At 54.8% G+C, this 20,625-nt stretch overlaps 7 protein-coding genes across 7 annotated transcripts; 2 read left to right on the forward strand and 5 right to left on the reverse strand.

Annotated features, from left to right (window-relative positions):
* Nucleotides 1–333: 333 nt before the first annotated feature.
* On the reverse strand, nt 334–2,837 carry J4E92_001285 (uncharacterized protein; the record flags this gene model as incomplete). The annotated part of the gene is made up of 3 exons (XM_051492698.1): nt 334–1,843; nt 1,904–2,666; nt 2,717–2,837. 3 exons carry the CDS (start codon nt 2,835–2,837, stop codon nt 334–336), a joined length of 2,394 nt encoding a protein of 797 aa, XP_051358210.1.
* A 549-nt stretch (nt 2,838–3,386) lies between these two features.
* Nucleotides 3,387–5,546, reverse strand: J4E92_001286 (uncharacterized protein; the record flags this gene model as incomplete). Its single annotated transcript, XM_051492699.1, has 3 exons — nt 3,387–3,960; nt 4,029–4,848; nt 4,907–5,546. The coding sequence occupies 3 exons, from the start codon at nt 5,544–5,546 to the stop codon at nt 3,387–3,389; spliced, it is 2,034 nt and encodes a 677-aa protein (XP_051358211.1).
* Nucleotides 5,547–6,709: 1,163 nt separating this feature from the next.
* J4E92_001287 (uncharacterized protein) lies at nt 6,710–9,927 on the reverse strand (the record flags this gene model as incomplete). The annotated part of the gene is made up of 4 exons (XM_051492700.1): nt 6,710–7,867; nt 7,927–8,939; nt 9,176–9,247; nt 9,921–9,927. The coding sequence occupies 4 exons, from the start codon at nt 9,925–9,927 to the stop codon at nt 6,710–6,712; spliced, it is 2,250 nt and encodes a 749-aa protein (XP_051358212.1).
* Nucleotides 9,928–11,631: 1,704 nt separating this feature from the next.
* J4E92_001288 (uncharacterized protein) lies at nt 11,632–13,632 on the forward strand (the record flags this gene model as incomplete). Its single annotated transcript, XM_051492701.1, has 3 exons — nt 11,632–11,643; nt 11,782–13,347; nt 13,396–13,632. The coding sequence occupies 3 exons, from the start codon at nt 11,632–11,634 to the stop codon at nt 13,630–13,632; spliced, it is 1,815 nt and encodes a 604-aa protein (XP_051358213.1).
* Nucleotides 13,633–14,749: 1,117 nt separating this feature from the next.
* On the reverse strand, nt 14,750–15,149 carry LSM3 (U4/U6-U5 snRNP complex subunit lsm3; the record flags this gene model as incomplete). Its single annotated transcript, XM_051492702.1, has 3 exons — nt 14,750–14,796; nt 14,848–14,980; nt 15,039–15,149. 3 exons carry the CDS (start codon nt 15,147–15,149, stop codon nt 14,750–14,752), a joined length of 291 nt encoding a protein of 96 aa, XP_051358214.1.
* A 299-nt stretch (nt 15,150–15,448) lies between these two features.
* On the forward strand, nt 15,449–17,458 carry J4E92_001290 (uncharacterized protein; the record flags this gene model as incomplete). Its single annotated transcript, XM_051492703.1, has 1 exon — nt 15,449–17,458. One exon carries the CDS (start codon nt 15,449–15,451, stop codon nt 17,456–17,458), a length of 2,010 nt encoding a protein of 669 aa, XP_051358215.1.
* Nucleotides 17,459–17,572: 114 nt separating this feature from the next.
* J4E92_001291 (uncharacterized protein) lies at nt 17,573–19,921 on the reverse strand (the record flags this gene model as incomplete). Its single annotated transcript, XM_051492704.1, has 2 exons — nt 17,573–18,468; nt 18,517–19,921. 2 exons carry the CDS (start codon nt 19,919–19,921, stop codon nt 17,573–17,575), a joined length of 2,301 nt encoding a protein of 766 aa, XP_051358216.1.
* Between the last annotated feature and the right edge of the window lie 704 nt (nt 19,922–20,625).

The raw sequence follows: 20,625 nt of genomic DNA on the forward strand, positions 1-20,625 counted from the left end.
GCCTCTCAGCAAGTTGCTACTCAACGATATCTAGCTTTTGGTATCCCCATTCCAACCCAACCCAACCCATAATGCCGTTAATTCATCCTATCCCAACCCCGAATACAAGCAAAAGAGCATCCAAAGCCCTCCCACATACCAATACCTCAAACGCCCACGCAATGCAAAAACAGCCCATTCCATCTCGCGCCACACTCAGTCAAACCCGGTCCTCCACTGTTTCCCCATAAGTTTTTTGGTTTGCGTCGCAAAGTAGTGCTTCCGTCTTCGCTCTCGCTCTGCTGGGCTCCGCTCTGCTTCTTCTGTTTCTTCAGCTGGTAATACCTCGGTATCCTAAGCCCCCGGCATACCACCAGGTTCCTCAAACACCGCCTGCACAACCCATTGCTCGCCGAACTTGATCCCCTTCCCGCCACTGATACCAGCGTTGCGCCAAGGACGATTAACGCCAATATCCACGATCCAGATGAGCCACTGTGGATCGCGTCCGGAGCCGTTTTGAAGGGCTTTGACGAGCCCTGTGCGTGGCGCGCCGAGACAAACGATGTACTTTGCGCGGACTTCGAGGGGTTCGCCTTCTAGGATGGAGACTTCGCCCGTAGAGCCGCCGACTCCAGAGGGTGTTTCGACAGCGAGACACGCGGCGCGCGATTTGTTGGCCCAGCCGACGATGTTGAGTACAACGCGTTGGTCTTGATCGCCAAGGGCTTCGAATTCTTTGTGGCGGCCGAGCAGAGCATCAATAATAAGTTCCGGTGGTGCTTGAAGACGCTTTAGAGCTTCTTCAGTCGCGTTCCAGGAGCGGACGGTGCCGCCGAATTTGCGAAAGAGCTCGACTTGACGGCGTATGTCCTTGTCCCAGTCTGCGTTGCGTTCGAAGCCGAGGAGGGCGACCATAACTTTTGGCCCGCGTTGGGCGAGGTGCCGTGCTGCTGCTACTGCGCGTGCGCCTCCGCGATGGTTGCCTGCGAGGACCACAATAACGGGGTTGGCGTTTGGATTGGCGCGCGAAAGACGCATGCCTCCGGGATTTATAGCGGTCAGAGCAACTTCTGCAATACCTCGTCCTGAGTTCTCTGCCATGATGTCTTCGTTGAGGCCAAAGTCTACCTCGGCAGTTTCCTCTACGGCCAGCATAGCGCCAGGAGTAATGGCGAAGCACTTGCGGTTGTTAGACACCAGTCGTAAGCAGCCCTTAGCGCTAGACTCGAGAGGCGACTCTGGTGGTGTAGCAACGCGCCCTGGCCTGGGGCTACCGGTAGCATGTGAGGACGTGTAGGGGCGGTTGATGAACGAACGGTTAGTGCGCGGCAACACGCCTGAACCCATCATATCCATGTCGGCCTGCACGCTGCCTTGCCTTGTTGGTGCCATCTTGACTGAAGCCCTGGACATTGCCCGTCTAGAGTTACGTCCGCTGCCAAAGTCCTCCTCTTCCTCCTCAGAGCTTGTGTTGGTCGTGCTTTTCAGCTTCCGATCCAACACGTTTTCCGTAGGATGAAGGTTCTTTCCGCCGTGTGTACCAGGTCTAGCCAAGCGATTGAAGCTGACCAGGCGGTCCTCGTCTGCAGTGGTGTCCTCATTCCTAATCTGATTGAACACGGTACGCTTGTCAAACTTAGAGAGGTTACTCTGGAAGTCGAATTCAGGCATGTCCTGGATATCGGTCGCGTCTTCCGTGGCCCAGCCGTTTGTAGCTTCGAGCGCCTGTTGCCGTTTCGTTTTGCGATTCGACGCGTTCGCCGCTGCGAGACCGACTCTACCGCCGATGACTCCCGGAGTCCGCGTCTGTGGCTGTTCGGCGGCTTGTAGCATGGGAGTGTTTCTCCAACCATTGCCTTTGCTAGTATATGTTAGCTCCCTGATATGCGACAAAGGACATGGAATCCAGAATCCCACATACCCTTTCTTGACCGCCTCAACGTCACCATTCTTCCTCTCTTGAGCGGCAAGTTCCTTCTTACGAGACTTGCCCCCTCTTCGAGTCTTCTTGCCATTGTCATCGTTCTTCTGCGGGCTGGGGTCATCCATAGGCTTGCCGGTCCTCGTCTTGGTGATGCTTGCCCTTCGCGCATTCACCTGTGCTGTCCGCGCCTCACTGTCCGCCTCCTCAGCATCCGCAATATCCAGGGACGAGAATGGACCTTCCAGAGTCGCCGCACTCGGCTTTCGGACGTTGTGTTGCTTCGCATGGCTTGCGAAAGAGGACGTGTTCTTCGCTATGGCCGCCGCGCTCGTAGCAGCCACGGGCTTTATAGGCGTCGCAGGAGCTTCCTGAGGGGTTGCGGAAACAGGACCACCCAAGATAGGGGCGGTAGAAGTGCGCTTTCCCATGCTGAGAATCGCAGGATCGACAAACGGCGCGGCTTGAGCTGGCTGAGGAGCGGTCTGGCGAGGCGCTTGACGAGCATTCTGGTAGGCAGGTGCGCCTGCAGGCGGGATCCCGGACGGCTGGCTAACAAGATGCGGAACTTGTTGGCCCATATGCTGCGACTGGCGCTGGATATGGCCCGGAGGATATTGCGAGTGTGAGTATGCCTGCGGGCCTGATCGCGTGGGCAGAGGTTGGGGAGGAGCGGGCGCGGACGGATTGACCTTGATGTCTGCAATCATTTGTCCCTCTACCGTGTAGGAAGCGACACGGTGACCGGAGTTGGGGAAGAAGACTGCAGACGTCAGCGTATGCCCATATTCATGAATTCTGGCTGCGGTGTACCATCTTGGAGAACGAGTGTAGCTGTCTGCTGGTCCACGGCGCTGACGACGCCCACGACGACAGCACCTGGGGGGGACTGCAGCGTGACCGCGACCGACAATCCGACGAAAGCGCTCGCCATGTTTGCGGTAGATCGGACGTGTTGGAGGTGGAGCGGTGATCCCGAGTCCGTTGTAACCCCAACCTAACTATTTCGCGGGTCGTGCTTTCGCGCTAACGCAGTGGTCAGCCACAGTCTAGCCTCAACGGCCGTCTTCACATGCTCAGCATAAAAGGGACACCCGGTCACAAGTTGCGCCAAGGTACCCTGCACATGGAAGAAAACAAACAAAAGCGAATAGGGGGTATAGACTACCAGACCTTGAGATGCTGGATATTTTGGAATGTGTAAGAGCTACCTAGACTTCGGGTGTATCTTCTCTCTGTTAAAGTATCCAGATAGGCACGCGCTCAACTTTCCCTTGAATGACGTGCACTTGGAAAGGAGACAGAAGGAAGAATAACTCATGTTCATTACGCGTATTCATCTAACTAAGCCCGCCTCATCACCTAAAAGCAAATCAAAAAGTCCAGGGTATCCATACAATCGTTCCATGTCATCGCGCTCCATCAACCACGAGGCGCAAGTCGCGTGCGCCTCGACTGATAACGCGATATTCCCAGCCCCGCATCAAACAAGCTCCCACGTGGCCACTGAGCCAAACATACACGAGTACGCCCTCTTGTTGTTCCAAGTGGCCAGGCTCAAACCACGTGCATCCTTCTTATTAAATTCTGTCACGGCCACAATCGAAATCTTCTGGCCCGGCGCACCAAGGTCCATGCGCGGAGAGTCGAGCCACCAAGTGCGCCCGTCGGTGTTCAACGGCTTGTAGTCTGGATTCCGGCCGTCTCTGCCGGCAACGCTTAGGAGCATAATGTAGGGCGGACCCTTTCCGTTGATCTGGGGATCCCAGTGCGGGCAGATGAATGACATTTGGAACCGGACTACTGCTGGTGCGTAGGGGTCATTTACTTTGATCTTGGCTTGTGACGGTTCAAAGGTTTGCTCGCCGAAGCCGTGGAGCTTCATGCCATTGCCGCAGAGGAAGAGGCGCCCGCCCTCGTCATGTCGCATGAACTCTTCGTATGACATGATGCGTCCGTCGGTGCGGAACTGGTGAGAGGCTTCTCCGGGGTAGTGCTTCAGTCCGAATTCGTTGTTGTCCATGATGAAATGCTGCGGAGCGAAGGCTCGTACGTATCTAGTGGATGTTAGCCCTTGTTCGACGGGCGATGAACTGCGAAAGAAGTATCATCACGAAAAGCTTACCCTTCGCCCTTATTACGACACCCTAAGTGTCCAGCTCCCCAACAAGGATCAATGAGCTTCCATTCTCCGTTATCGATCTTGACAGCGTTCCAGGCATGTGTCGATTCATAAGGTGGTGTAGGTTGACCAGGCTCCAGAGGTGCGTGGCCGTAACCCTTGCACGCACCGGAACATACCATAGCTTCCAACCCAGCTTTCAGAGCCAGAGCAGCGAACAGACCGGCATAACCTTCGCATACTGCCAGACCTGATGCAATTGTCTTCTCGGGTGTAGTAGGCATAACCGTGTTGTTGAAGAACGAGTGAGTATCGTAGTCGACGTTATGATGAAGCCAGGTGAAGATCGCTCGAGCCTTGTCTGTAGGTGAGGGAAACTGTGAGCATAGTTGATGAGCAAGCCAGCCCACGTCTGAGTTGGGAAGTTGGGTACGAGGGAACTGCGCAGCGTGATTGTCTGGACCTGAGAAGTCCCGACACTTCAGGCAACTTGATGGAGCAGCACCTGGTTTCGGCTTGGAAGCCATGAGGGCGCTGAGATTCGGTCTGGACGACATGGGAACAGGTGGTGGTGCACCAAGAGCCGGGGCTGAATCGGATGTAACTGCTGGTGGGCGAGTTGAAGGCACAGGTGGGGGTGTAGCGGGCTTGTTGTTGAAGCCCATGTCCAACGCTGACCGTCGCGGTGGTGGTGGTGCGATCAATCTGTTTGTTCGAGAGGTGTCGTTTGAGGATTGCCTCTGTGGCAGCGCTGGCACAGGCTGAGGCGATCGCTCGCGAACGATAGACTGTCTAGGAGGTAGAGAGGGTCTTGCCGGTAGGTCTGCACGGCATCGTGTTAGCAGTGCTCTTGATGCGTGCCACAGCTGTAGTCTACTTACTGGGTGTCTTGAGCTGAGGGGGCAGTTCCCGAGAAGGCACATAATCCCTCTTGCTCTTCATAGCATTCAGTGTCGCCTTGCTCTGTTTAGGGTCCTCAGGTGCTTTCTTGGCTGGCAGCGGTGGCAGCTTTGACGGGTCATAGGCCGGAGCCCTGACCTGATATACCGTGCCTGTACTTCCATTGCTATATCCTGAGCCATTCGTCTTCACAGAACCCAATGACAGCGTTGATATGCCTGACGCGATTGTGGAAATTGACTCAGAAGACTCGCGCCTGCGCACGCTCGATTCAGACGCCTTGCGCGGAGGCAGTGTTGGCGTTTGGCGAGGCGTGCTGGCATTGCGCGGAGGCGGACGAGGGGGCAGCGCGGGCGAGACTTTTGGTTTTTCGGATTCGTTCACTACTATGGGCTGGTTGCCGAGTTGTCGCGCGGAGGTGGGCGCATTACTCAGGACTGGCGGGTTGTTGACGGTCTGGCGCGAGTAGGCGGGAGGGCGCGCGCTGGGCGGCGGCGGCGGTGGCTTCTTCTTTGCAGTCGAAGCATCGTACGAGTAGGTCGGCTTGGCGCCCGGTGTAGGAGTGTGCACCTCCTCGAGGTTGAGCGCGGCAATCCTCGACTTGATCGACCCTTCAGCCATCACGGTCGCGTTCGGGTGATCTACGGTCTGTGTTTTAGGTGTGGCTGGTGCTCAGTGGAGTCAACAGGAGCAGCAATTGGTCGTGTCCGTCGACGTGCAATCTCTCATTGCATGGTGAGCAAAAGGCTACAGAGTGAGTGGGCAGAGTGAGTGAAGGGACGTGAAAGCTGTAAGTATGACGAGACGAGGCTTGTCCGCCCAACAAGAGGCACGCCTGACCGCGAGGGATAATTGCAGGCAGAAACGATGCACAGCCTCCGGGGCTGGCTGTCAGTTCGCGCTAGTCCTAAAGCTGCAACCCCACCTTTTTATCCCGTCCTGCCGACTTAAGCTTTCCCTATCGTCTCAAAATAGCCCGGACCGATCCTCAAGGCTGACACTCTGGTGCTGGCTTAGTGGTAGATAGCCCATGGCCTTTCCAGACTATTGAATGACATCAACGTGCCTTGGTCGCCGCGACTGTCATCTGTCGTGGCACGAGGTTCGCATGACGTTTCAGAGCCTGCGCTTATGCTGTGTACCCCCGGGTGCCCGTTACCAAATCCTCACCGGTGCATAGGGTCGTGCCGTACAGGTACATGCAGATGACATAAGTGGCCTTGACGACGATCCTCCTGGGTGCATGAATACCTTGACGTCTGTTGTTGGTACGATGCTGTTGAATTTAGGGTATTCTACCTGATCGTATGAAGTAGTCATTTATTCCCTGGTTGTATTACCACATGCAGCGACCGTCTGATTTTAAAATTTCTTTGTTGACTATTGCACACAAAATCGCTATTGTATCAAACAAGTCGTAAGTAGAACATATGGAGTCGCCAAAGCAAGCACATAGACAACCCCTACACTCCATTCCCAATCCGCCCAAAACCTCTACCCAGCCTGTGCCGCCCATATCGCTGACCAGTTCCACCCAACTCTAACCGGGAACACCATAGCAATTTCAACTTGTGCTCACGCATCGCTGCGCAACGATAAGAATAGCGTGCGAGAAGACACTTTTACTCTTGTTGAAAGGAGAGGACGGGCAGTCGCTGACGATACCACCCAATAATGCAATGCGAAGGGCTCGCTATTCAAAACGCCAGAGAAGAGTGTGAGTGAAGTGTGGTGAAGACTACCTTGTAGCGAGACGCATGATGCGAGTTGACGATTTATAACCGCTACCTCTTGCGCTTCTTGCTCTTGTCCAGTGCTGTGCTCATGGAGTACGCGTCTTGCATCGGCATGTGGTAGTCGTGCATTGGGGGAGGCGCCATGGAGGTCGCCGATGAGACTGAGTTCTTCTTGACCGAGACCCCCATGTGGCGTCCATAGCGACCTTTCCTGCCGTTGCCTTCGTCTTCGCTGACACATCCGTCGGCACCGATGCCGGCGTCTTTGCAGCGCTGGCATGGTCGCTGACGGTCACAGCCCTTCTTGCTCTTGCGGCAGCGCTGGCAGCGTGGCTTACTCGAGAGATCCTCTTCATCGACGCCGAGCTGATGCTGGAAGTTCAGCGATGCGTTGGAAGCCTTGCGCGACTGAGAGGGGAGGGAAGACGGTGACATTGGGGCCTTGGTGGTGCCATTGACCTTGGACTTGCTCTTTGAGGTGGCACGGGGCTTGCCGGACTTGCCAGACTTGCTCGACACGGAGCGAGCCTTGATGATACCGGCGTGCACGCGGTGGTTGTGTTCATCGGCAATCATCTCATCACTGGCACCCTTGAAGGAGCCATCTCGGTCGTCCTCATAGTCCTCACCACTGCTCTCGGCTTCGTCGTAGACACGTGTATGGTCGTTCATTGCACGAGCCATGTTGTACGGGAGAGGAGGAAGCTCACTCTCGTCATCGCTACCATCAGCGCTCTCGTCACTTGAGGATGCCGCAGCTTTTCCGCTAAAGGCATCATCGAGCGTAGAGGTAGACGTGCGACCGTGACCGGAGAAGTTGGACGCATCACCCAAGCGCATGAGCTGACGAGCGACATCCTCATCAGAGATGACGCTGATACTCGCAAGAGTGGTGTCAGGGGTAGGGAGGACTCCACCGCTGCCGGAGTAGCGGTAGTGGGAGTGCTGAGCTGAGCCACGCGCGCGAGACTTGTATCCCTGAGCCTGGCTACTAGCGGCAGAGTATGGTGTGACTAGTCCTTGAAGATATGAACTGTCTCCCTGGCCGTAGCTCTGCGGGGAGGGCAACGGATGCGAGTATGAGAATGTCTGCTGGTTGGCAGAGTATGGCGAGCCAGCAGTGTTTCCGCTGATGCGTCGCTGGGGGGATACGGACGACTGTGAAGCATTCATGGGAACTTGAGGCGGTACGAACAGAGGCAGCTCCTAATGAAAGGAACGAGTGTCAGACTAATGCACGATACATGCCCACTGTAGGTACTTACCGAGCTGTCGAATTTGGCACGCTTTCGGCGGCCACCCTCGACAATGTTGTCAACGCTAATCTCAGCGCTCGCCAATGGCTCTTTCCTTGAGCGTCGCGAGCTGCTGACAGAGCCATGCTCGTCGTCGCTGTCGCTGTAGCCGTCACCATTGGCGTCAGCGAAGCTTCCGTGCGAGCTGTTGCCGCGACTCTTTATAGACGGGCGCATGCGCTTGTTGATGGACGCGCTCCTCCGACCACGATGTGGGGAGTGGCTCTGGCGCGCATGGCGGGACCCCGCTCTCGAGCCTTGGTGATGCTGGATCGGCGGTAGCATCTGGAAGGCTTCGTCGAGGTGGGGTCGAGCGCGACGGGGCGAGATGGTCTGCTGGCGCGGATCAGGAGAGAAGTCGTCTGCATCAAGAGTCTCTGGTGAGACTCGGACGTAGACGGTCATGCCATGTTCAAAGTTCTCGAAGCGCGCAATCAGCGTGTTGCCGTGGCGGTCCTCGAAGATGACGCCTCGACGCTCGTACAGACCGTAGAAGTTCTTGACTGTTGTGATGATGGAGTCTGTGGTGTCGTGCGGGTATATGTCGACCCGCATGGGTAGCCGGGCCTTGTGTGCTGGCGACTGGGGGAGCAGCAGCTCGAAGCTGACGTGCTTCTTGGGCGTCTGCTTGGAGGGCGACAGGGAGTCGTGCGCCGAGCCGGTTTCGGTGCTCGGGTAGACGTCCATGATGCCAGAGTCTTCTCTCTGGGGCAGCATGTCGTAGCCAGACTCCATCTGCATGGCGTCGTGGTGTCGGCCCGCTAGGAGCTCTTCTACCTCAGGGCAGCGTTGTGCGCCCGCAGGCCGAGGTTCCGCAAGCATGTTGGAAACTTGCATGCCAATGTCTCTGGTGTTGAGAGTGTATTCCAAAGCCTCTAAAACGAGCTGGTGTATGTATGTGTGGTTGGGCGGCGCACCGATCCTGCCGGTGTCGCAAGGGCTTGGACGGACGGCGGTCGGGGAAGGATAAACGGGCGTCGAGTCTGGGAGGTGACATGTTAGCAGATGGTCGCTGATGAGGTTTGATGGCCTTCCGAGTGCTTCTCGCGTTGTTCTGCGCAGCCTGTGCTGGGCTGGAGGCGGTTGGGGGCTCGTCACCGCTGGCCAGTTGCGGACTACAGGGAGAAGGTGACGACAGCGCGGAACACCCAGGGGGCGGCGTCGCAGTCACCTGTCGGGCCCAAGCCGGTCGCAAAGGCCTATGGAGAGATGTACTTACCAACAGATATGTCTAGAGCGCTGGATGGGCACTGGATGCTTCGATCCGATTGCGTGAGTGTACCGCCGCTGGCTGCGCACGTCAGGTTAGCGACCGGAATGCGCAGGGCAGGATTGACTCTATCTGGGCGCCAGAGTGCGATCTCAGACGGGCCACAGGCTTGATGGAAAGGGTTGAGGCTTACAGAGAGGAGGTGGTGTGGGACGGAGGAGAATGGTGTGGAGGGTGGGTTGCAGATGGGAGATGTTCGCAAGCGAACAATAGAGACACCGACTAATGACCACTCCAGGTCACGACGTACTTTCCGAATGCGCCTCAAACCAAAGAGCGGTCGCCTTTACACACACTTCCAGAATCTGCCATGTAAATTTATATCATCAAAACGGTTTAAACAGTACAGCGCATCCTCCCCGCTGCACATATGCGATTGCGCCTCCATTGGTAACTAGTATATACACTACTACACGAAACAGCCCACCTCAGTCCCTCAGTCACGCAAAAGGACGAAGAGTGCATAGCAGCTGAGGAGGTCCCCAGCTTTCGTCCCATCTGGTGTGCCTGTCTTTGAGGTCGAAACATGGGACAACTCGGCGGCAGCTATGCGCCCAATGGTAGAGGGGGACTAGAATGCATGCCACAGGACAACTCAATCGCTTGTTGACTATACCTGCGCAAGAGAGCCGATCTCAACAAGGTCAAACATGGCCAATGGGCGGATACGCGGCGTGCTGGTCGAGATGCGTACGTTCCATGTGAACATGGACAGGACGAGCTTTAGCACCCTGATACCCCGATGCGCCATCTCGAGCATATAGAGTACTCGAATACTACATTCCGGGTCGCCTTCACACAGAATTCTAGTCAGAGGGCTAAGGAAGCTTCCGGTCCCGAAAGTGGGTGAAGCGCTGTGGATTCGTTGGCAACTGGTGCCGGGCGTCTATTGGAGAGATCTCCGTGTGACACTCAATGCCACACGCCTGCTTCCGTAGTTCCCCTTTGCAGACAACCGTCCCTGAATGAGTCGCCACAGGATTTCCTAGAGGCTCGTGCTACTTATGAATTACGCGACCAAGGAATTATGTCTACATGTGCTCCCGCAATCGTCTGATGATCTCGGACCCACACTTTCATGACGATGGTAGCGCAAGCGCAGGAATCAAGCCGCGGATAGTCTACACACCCGCTGTGGTGTGGAAGCCATGCGTTGACCGGATTATCGCCGTTTGTTATCTTGCTGCTCAGATTCCGACCCTGCATGTGCGCGAGCGGATCATGGCGAGGGTACATATGTAGCGCGGCATGCGACTTCGCAAATCCGTGGCGTGAAGCTCGGACAACCACTCTAAGTGATGAGGGGTCGATCAAGAAGTCTGAACAGCATGTCTCCCGCACTTTGCGCAATCACGTTTCAGAAGGGATCCCGGTCGCGGACCATTTCGAAAGACGTTGTGCGCATTTTTGGCTCCATGCGATCTCGCTACGGATGCGATCGGTCCACACAGTCAGTCGGCGGTGAGCTTCTCGGCCTATACAGCCCGCGGGGACAAAGCAAAGGAAAGACGCGATAACGGCGCCGGTTTCAGGGCTTTCAACGTTCCCCAGACGCATTACCTTCCTCCAGGCTGCCTGGGACAACGCCGGCGCAACAAAGGCAAGCGCAGGCTGCCGTTTGATATCTGGTGGCAGTGCGCTGATCGACTGGGTGTGGGCGCCCGACGGCGGGTCGTGTTTACGAGTTCCAGACCACCCTTCTGATCGCGACCACAATTGAGGCCATCCAAAGCACCTGGAGTATGACGAGATGTGTTGTTATGGCAATGGAGCGCATAAACAGGATGTTTACAACAGGGTCGCAGAATGATGGCCGTCACGTGATTCCGCGATTCTAGCTGACTTAATCCACCATCAGCGCGTCTTTTGGCGGGGTACGTGTATATCTTCAATCAGGTGTCTGAAAACCCTGAAAGTGTCAAAATACACTCTCGGTAGCACTTGGATACTGTGCGAAAGTTTATAGAGCGGGAGATTCGCAATGTGCGGAAGCGCAATCTCAGGACGTCTTTTGTAATGATGTTGGAGTTCGCGTTTGCCTCGGCGAGATGACGTGCCTGTCAGCTCCGGAAGCATATCGGGAAGGTGCGGCCCGTGCATCATCACTAGGGCCGCTCGGGGATAGTGTCCAGTAAATAAACAACATTGCCCATCCAAACGCGCATAGCTCCAAGCTCCCATATAAGTTTACAAGCTCTTGTTGTCGTCAACACCACTCCTCGTGCCATTCGACAACGTCGACCCGTCTATCTCATCGTCGCCAACTTAGATGGAGAGTTTCTTTATATCGGCCACTGTTTTGTAGCGCTCCACCTCCGCTGCCCCTATCGTCCACTTCGCAACCGTCGCTGTCAACACAACATACATTCCAAGACTATTGTCTTTAATCGACAGACCAGAACATAATGGACGCAAAGGTAAGCCTGCTCTCTCTTCGTTTACTCTCACTTTGGCGGCATGGCGGTGCGTGGACGCGTTCCGAGCCTGGCGACTTCATCTCTTCATGGTCACCCAGACCATCTTCCTTTCACACCAGCTGACAGACTTTTCCACAGCCTCAACGTCCTGCGCGGGCTCTCCGAGTACGCGACGAGAACGCGCCGCCCCAATTACCTGCCGGCAAGACTCTGCATTCGCGTAACAAGTCAACACCAGCGCTGTCCACACTGATGCAGGTCGGCGGCATCAAGGCGGCCGCAGCCAAGCGGACCGTGTTTGGAGACGTCAGCAACACGCGGCAACCCATAACAAAGGACGACATGCAGGTCAATGGGAAGAAGAAGGGTCTTGAGGTGCTCAAGGACAACTCTGCCGTCACGGTCAAGGAGATCACCACAAAGGCTGGCGCGTTAGCACGACCGGCGCAACGCCCTCTGGCAAACGTCACAGCCAAAGCGAACGCGTCAATAGAGGCAAGCGACGTCGCCTCTGCTGTTACCAAATCTACCACCGTCAACGCCAGCCAGCCGGCCGCCGAAGTCCGCAAGGTCATCACCAAGAAGTCCTCCACAGCCGTCTTCAAGGAGCCACAATCAGAACCCCTTAACGACACAACAACTCTCGTAGATGTACCTGCTCGCCAACCTCTCCCTACCCAGCCATCTTCATTTCCCAACGTGGACCGTGCCTCAGCACAGTCCCAGCAACCAACGACCATCCCTGAAGAGGAAGAGAAAGCCGAGTCAAAAAACGGGGCGGACGACAGGTACGAATACCTAGATGCTCTCGAGGAGCAGGCGCGCGTCCTAGAGCAGGAGCGCAATGAGGAACTCGCCAAGGTCAACGGCCTGAACGGTCTCGACCAAGAAGAGTACTGGGACGAGGAGGAAGACGAAGAGTACTACGATGCCGACGGCTACACTACTGCCCGGTCTCTGCGATCGCGCGGCGACAACACAACTGGCGGTGTCACCCTTGTCCTTGCGCCTAGGGTCACTGCAAAGACACAACGCGAACTTGAGGCTGCTCGGATCTTCGTCGAAGCGAATCGGAGTGCCGAAGACGTGGAGGATGAGCAGTGGGATACCTCCATGGTCGCTGAATACGGCGACGAGATTTTCGAGTACATGCACGCCCTTGAAGAGCGCATGAAGCCCAACGCTTCTTACATGGACCACCAGGCCGAGATCCAATGGTCGATGCGGTCCGTCTTGATGGACTGGCTCGTTCAGGTCCACAACCGCTTCACCCTTCTGCCCGAGACTCTCTTCCTCGCCGTCAACTACGTCGACCGTTTCCTCTCGTGCAAGGTTGTTTCACTTGGCAAGCTTCAGCTTGTCGGCGCCACCGCGCTCTTCGTCGCTGCCAAGTACGAGGAGATCAACTGCCCATCAGTGCAAGAGATCGTATACATGGTCGACGGTGCCTACACTGCCGATGAGGTTTTGAAGGCCGAGCGCTTCATGCTCAGCATGCTTCAGTTCGAGCTGGGTTGGCCTGGCCCAATGAGCTTCCTTCGCCGTATCAGCAAAGCAGATGACTACGACCTGGAGACTCGTACCCTATCCAAGTACTTCTTGGAGATCACCGTCATGGATGAGCGCTTCGTGGGTTGCGCTCCTAGCTTCCTGTCGGCCGGTGCTCACTGCCTTGCCCGCTTCATGCTGAAGAAGGGTGACTGGGTAAGCTTGTATCCATGCACTATATCAAATCATGCTAACATCCCCTAGTCGCAAGCGCACGTACATTACTCCGGGTACACACTGACCCAACTGCGACACCTCATCTCCGTCATCCTTGAGTGCTGCGACAACCCACAAAAGCATCACGCGGCTGTGTACGAGAAGTACACCGACAAGCGCTATAAGCGTGCTTCCATATTCGTCGAGGCAGAGGTCTCAAAGGGCTTCTCGCTGCCATTTGTGTCTAGGGACAGCCTTGCCAGCCAAACTTGGAGGCGAAAGTGAATACACTTGTCTCCACATGGCTCTGACTTGACTGTGTTCTAACGTGGCTCAGGGCTCGTGTGATCGCGCATCTCTCCGAGGGCATCCACCAGCACCCACCCGTCAAGAGCCAGGCAGTACAAGTCAACCGGTCTGCTACAACTCAGCATCAGCACCAACATGGTCACCATCGAAATCTTCTCCATTCTTGCTTATTGTTCACGGATACCCGGCGCTTTGGCGGCTTCTTGGAACAGGGTCAACACCAGCAATCTTCCCAGTCTACATTAGTCCAACCTTCGTTCGGACACCCGGTGCATGGAGTTTATGATTATCCGGCCTGAGTCTTTTCGTTCCCTCCGTCACTGGTTCTTACTCTCTCGTCACCGTCACCCATACCCTGGCAGCTGGCAAACTTCCCTTCGACTGTATCTACTTGCTTTGGAAAGCGCTTCCGGCCGTATCACGACGAAACGAGGTCATGAACACCCACTCCCATTAGTCTAATTCTCCAACTCATGCGGTATTCTCCTTCTGGTGGCCGTCTTTCTTCCCTTTTCTACTTTTGTCACTCCTCTTGGGTCGGGTTTCAGCGATCGGCGATTCTTCGACGCACAGGAGTTACATGGACACCGCACTATGTGCGTATGGGGTTTCTCTATCTGCGTTACGCGTGGCACAATGAAGCTCTTAGTTTGGGCTTTCCAGTAGAGTCAAGAAAAGCGCTTAATACTTGCATCTTCAACAACGTTGACCTTGAGTGATGAGTGCGAACACCTTGCAGTGAGCGAACTCGATCGTGGATGTGCATGTACTTCTGGCCTAGGTTTGAGACTTCATATGGGTTTCCATTGTACTTGATGATGTTTGCTTGTTTGGTGGGCATCATCTCATGGTCGTTGAGAGAGGTCCAGATGACACGTCCATGCCTGTGCTGAACGCCCGAAACCTCCATATACACGTTTGCTAACCTCCACCTCAAGTGTGCCCCAGCGAATGCGCCCCACCATCCAAGCATTCGGGTATCTCAATCGTGACTGCTTCGTTTCGTGCCGTCGTTGCCCTTGTCACCTCAGCAACCCATTTGCGCCCTTGCTATGTCGAAATTCGATTCGTGCGAGAAACCGTGAAATGCTGATCATTGCGTTGCTTCCGCTGCCGGTGCAATCAAGACTACCGAGTCACCTGGCATACCGTCAGCTTCACGTCATCTAAAAGATCATGTACGTCTCTCACCTCTGACGAAGAGCATCTCGCTCTGCTTCTTGACTGTCCGCACGCGAGGCTCCTGGTCCTCGTCTTCCTCCTCCGCAATGTATATGGTTTCTTCGACGTCTCCGAGGACGAGGTTGCAATGCGAGTCGTATGCCTAGACATGCTGTTAGCTATGCATGTACATATATACAAGCTGCTGCATCGCGACTCACGTGTAGTCTGCCCTTGAGTTCGCGGTCGCCGCGCAATTTGACAATGACGACTTCGTCAATGCAGAGGCGCACAAGGTCGAGGGGCTCGTTGGTCTCTTCTTTCTCGTCCATGGCGGGCAATGTGTCTGTCGTGGATGCGATTCGTCGTGTGTGAGCTACAAGGCGCCTCCGCGGTGAACTTTGGCAGGAGCGATCGTCTTGGCGGAAGCGGGGACTAGCGTGCACGCGAATCTAGTGGTGGGCTGGTAGGCATTGCGTCAGGGCCCAGCCCCAATCCAACATTTCTAGGTACATTCACCCTCAACATCCCAGTTTCCATCGCCGCCTTACTCTCGATCACTTTTCGCTCGCTTCGACTTTACTTGCCATCCAGTATACGCAGCTCGGACACACAAGCAAGAGCACGAGTCATGGCCGAGATCCAGGTTCCCGCCCAGAAGGACGAGCATCCGCTTCTAGCCTCACGTCCGCCGGTTACCGATCCCATCACCTATCTTACTATTATTGAATACAACTTGTCCGAGGAGAACTTGCCGATTCTACACGAAGTTCTTCAAGATGCAGAGCTTACTGCGACTATCGGCTGGGATTTGATACATCTGCTCCTTCCGCTGCTCCCGCTATCGGAAGATTGTTTGCAAGACATCGCCGCCAAGGGTAACCCACGAGAGTGTGTTTTGAAAGTGACAGAAGCGCTGCGGTTACTGGAATTTGAAGAACCACACGATCACACCGACGAAGAAGAAGATGATGCAGACACCAGCGGAAGCAAGAAAGCGGCAGAAGTCGGAATGGGCGAATCGAGCACGAGTCCTGCTTTCCAACCGGCCGTAGTCCCGCCACTTCCGGTACTTAAGTTCGAGGTCCTCTTGACTATACTTGCAACGCTACATCGACGGGTCAAGACGAAATATCCGAGCCGGTTCCTGTCTACCAGTCTGCAGGCTGCACTGCTCGCATACAACAGGGCCAACACGCACATTGAAGACCTCACCCTATCCGCTGTCAAGTTCGTCAAGACACTGTCCGGCACTAAGAGGCCGCATTTGCCTTCAAGACGAAGCAGTGGAAACCTGCTACGTGTAAACACGAATCAGTCGGAGCCAGATCCGGAGGCACAGAGCGACGCGCCGAGCAGTGAGGAGAATGAACTTGTCAATCGCCTACTCCAGTCATTCCTCACGCATATCCTCGAGGATTACGTCTTGTCGCTGACATCAGACGACGACGTTCCAGGCCTGGCGTGGGCAAGCAGACTGATGGAGCGGTACGAGCCCCAGCGGATACCGAACAAGCCCAACTACAAGAAATATGCGGATAGGTTCGCAGAAGAAGAGGATCTGACCTCTAGGGTTGCGATTCTTGGACAGATTGTAGCCTTGACTCAGGATCTTGGGTTGAAGTACAAGGAGCTGCTGCGGACTGTGATGGATACGGAGGATGAGAAGCGAGGTATCCCAGGAACAGAAGATGAGCCCCCAGCTACGGCTGCCGATATACCGCTCTCACGAACAGGCGCTCTTCTGCTCATCGCCGCGCAAAATGTCAAACAAGAACTGTATGCTTCAGCCAAGCAAGACGAGTCATCGTCAATTGCCATTTTCCCAGGACACGCCACGATACTCAGCAACTTCATCGGAACCCTTGGGCAACAGACCGTCGGTATGGAGCCCGAAGCTTTGCTCGACACAGTCCTTACATTTGGCCTCATCGCACTCGAAAAGAACAACATTGGCGAGCCCAAAGATGACGAATCATTTGCCCAATACCTCCAAACAATCTCGCTCATTTCCGCAAACTCGCCGTCGCCAAGCTTGCGCGGGCATGCGCATTACCTCACCACAACGGTTTTGCGCTCACATCCCCACGATCTCGTCCGCCTAACCTTCATCCGCGACACGCTAGAACACTGCCCATATGAGAACCTCAAAGCAAGCGCAGTATCGTGGCTCAAAGGCGAGACTCTCGAGGCCAACGCCCCGCGTCCCCAATCCGCAGACGACGAGGACGAAGAAACCAACATCTTTGCTACACCAGTCGCTCTATCTACCGTTGCGCCCTTCCTATGGCCTGATCTCACCAAGCAATATGCCACCGATGCTGTCCTAGAAGAGTCATGGATGCAGTTCCGCCAAGAACTTGGTTTCTACGTTGCAGCACTCAATTTCTACTATCTGCTACTGCAGGCGAAGCATCTACACGAGACGCTTGGTATCAAGGAGTTGAACAGTAATCACAGCATTCAGTCGCAGTATCTAGATGTGCTGAAGCAGACTGCTGTGCGGTTCCAGAAGGAGCTGTCATCGGGTGGTGGCGCACTTGTTGTTGAGGGTGAAGAGGCGCTGGAACAGGCCAAGGCTGATGTCGGGTTACTGGAGAAAGTCATCGAGTGGGTTGAGGGCGGGTTGAAGAAATTGTAGATAGAGTGACTATATGTGTTATGCACGACGGATGTTCTTTAAACATGTATTTACATGAAATACAATCACATTTGCAGTAAGGCCCTCACTATATCCACAATGATCTTGAATTGCTCAGAACATACCCCCATTCATCCCCCCGAATCCCGCACCACCACCATACGATCCCCCCTGTGGAACCCATCCCCCGAAATTGTCCGCCGTCATGTCGTTCCACAGATACAAATCGCCGTTTTGAAACGCCGCGGAGAAGTCGCCCATATCCGTGGTAAACGCCGTTTGATCGCTGATCGGCTGCGGGTCAATGGCCATGTCATTCGCATTCCATGGTGTAGGCGTAGGGTACGCGTTACCCAGTGCGAAAGACGATGTCGGTAGAGAAGGCGGTGGGTGTTGCTGTTGCTGCTGCTGTGCTGCAACCTGAGCTGGGTCGATAGCAGACGCTGACGCTGACGTAGCAGCCGTAACCTGCACATTCTGCTCCGCAAACGCAGGTGTCTGATTCCCGCTTGCGGTCTTCATCTCATCTCCACCCCCCATCTTCTTCCTCCTCTTAAGATGCCTCCCCTCCTTCCTCCAAATCTGATATTCATCCCACCAACTCTTCAACTTTTCATGCAGCAAGAAATTCCAATGACTCGGCACCCTGACTCTACACTCCTGCGGTCCACCCGCCTCATTCGTCTTATCCAGCACAGTGTCGAGGTAATAACTCACTTTGAGGCTCTGACTTTCGAGCAGCTCGCCCATTTCCGCGTCGGTACCTACCGCGTACTCAGCTTTCATGAGGGTGACGAGAGAGTAGACGGCGCGGACGTAGAGGGCGTTGGGCGATTTACGCAGTTTGTCGACGGGAACGGCGATGAAGAAGTCGAGGATTGTGTGGGCGGCCGAGATGCATTTTGTGGTTGCGTTGATTTGGAGGGCGGAGCGCGAGAGGAGGGACTCGGGTTGCACGCAGTCGTCGTCTAGGGCGGGGAGGGTGATGTGGCGGTTGCGGAATTCGATGACTAGGATGTGTTAGATGGGGTAGATGTGATTTACACAGTGAGGTTTACCGTCGTAGCGACCCCCGTCCATACCAAACTCCCACATCGATAACATGTCGGAGTAATACTCTATCTGTAAATTCAGCGTCATAACGTCGTCTGGAATCCCTTTTCTCCAGTCTTGCATCCGCCGATCGAAGATTCGCAGTATGATCTGCATACGGAGCTCTGAAAGACTAAAGCTCGTGCTTGCGTCGTCAAAGCCAAATGCAGTGTTCGCCTCATCGGCTATCCTCTGAAGCTTCAACCACGCGACTATCCTCTTATCGTCCAACAGTTTCGACTTTTCCAGTATGTTGAAGCACTCTTCCATCCAACTGTTGAACAGCAGTATGTTAGGTCGTTTGAGTCGCATCGAGAAGCCTGCGCTGATGATGTAGAGTAGGAGGATAGTACGGCAGTGCTCGAGCAATTCCTCGGGCGAAGAAATCTTCTGGAGCGATCGAATTGCACGTTTGGGGAGTTGCTCGTGCGTTCTGGGTTTGGATGTCAAACCCAACTCCAGTGCCATCGACGCGGCCATGTTGACCCATTGATAGATTTGCAGCTGGCCTGGTGTTTTCGATGGTGAGTAGTATGTGACTGTGACGATGAGCGCCTGAATAGCTTGAACCGACTTCTCGCCTTTGATGAAGGCGGAACGTGCGTAGAGAAGGACGGTTTCTTCATGTAGTCTGTCAGACAGGGCAGAACCTTTCGAGTGCGCAGCCGCGGCCATAATCGCGTGGAAGAGCGCAGGCTTGTTTGCTCGGAGGTCGAAGACATCCCATTGTTTGGGGATAGTAATGCCTGGACATGCAGCGACAAGCTCGGTGCGCCATATGCTCAGGAGCTCGACTGCTAGATCTTCCGAGATGACACCACGATCTATAATGTCGTTATCAGAAGACCCCAGGAAGTCTGTCGGCGCGCTAGTAGTGGTGGAGTCGACTGTGGGTACTTTGTTGATTGGTGCTGTGACCATTGACGCTGATGTTGTAACACTCGGGCGGCTTGATACGCTAGGAGGCGTCTCCTTCTTTTTCACATGGCCTTGATCGTCCGAGTCCTCATCGCCTGATTCCTGTTCGCTAACATCATTCGATGATCTGGCGTTGGTCTTCAGAAGACTTCGCATCTGCTGTATCTCTTTCTCCAACTCCGTGACTCGCACGTCTGTTCTCTTTCTCTGTCTTCTCTTGGCCGGCGGCGCGAAAACACATGTTCTGTTCGCCTTGGCGCATCGCTGGCACTGCGCCGAGCTTGTGTCCGGGTTCATAAGACATCGGACTTTGGAAATGCGGCATGCTTCACAAGCGCGGTTTAATGGCTGGTCTTGAGACTTCCGGGGCTGTTCCGCGTCTGGGCTATTGACGAGTTGGTTGTTCATGGTCCAGAGCGTCTGCGACTTGTTGTCATCCCCAAGGCCCGACATTCTGGTTGACGTCGGCAAAGTTGCCGCTTGTAGTAGGATGGTATATTCGAATGACTGTCGTCTTGAGATGCGCACGCATAACGTCTTTGATCCAAATTCGACGATGCTAACTGCGCAATTCCATGTTTGTAATCAATGGAAGATCGACTAGCGCATGCAATAGCCGGTAGATCTTGCGAGGGTCTGTCGGAGACACGCGCTGGAGCGGAGAATGACGGTCGCCGATTATGTGCGACAACTTTGAATACACGATGTGCCGGAGTTGGAAAGGTGTTTGATGTATGACGAACGTGGATGCCTGGGAAGCCGTTGATCGAAGGTCGCGCAACAGGGTCTGACACGCGAAGCACCAATTAGGCAAACCTGTGGGTCTAGTGGATGACTTGTGGCTAAATATTGAGCCCGCAATGCGCGACACACGATCTCCGCTCTAGCGTCTCGGAGCAATCCCTGGGAAACTTGCTGTTCGTACATTTGTACTGTTGTATCAAAAGACTACACTGTATGTACGACTGTCGCACGAGAGTCTGCAAGCACCCAAGGCATCCACGACACTGCAATATGAGCTGGAAGTACCTATGAATACACTGTATACGCGTTCAGGCACCCCAATACTTGTCGCATGGATCGGAGTATTGGTCAATTAAACGGTGCCTCGTGACGACATTGCATGCAGGTGCGATTGGCAGCAAAGCAATACGACG

This window comes from Alternaria infectoria (assembly GCF_024043175.1).
Source record: "Alternaria infectoria strain BMP 0036 chromosome Unknown scaffold_1, whole genome shotgun sequence".
In the NCBI taxonomy this organism is placed as follows: domain Eukaryota; kingdom Fungi; phylum Ascomycota; class Dothideomycetes; order Pleosporales; family Pleosporaceae; genus Alternaria; species Alternaria infectoria.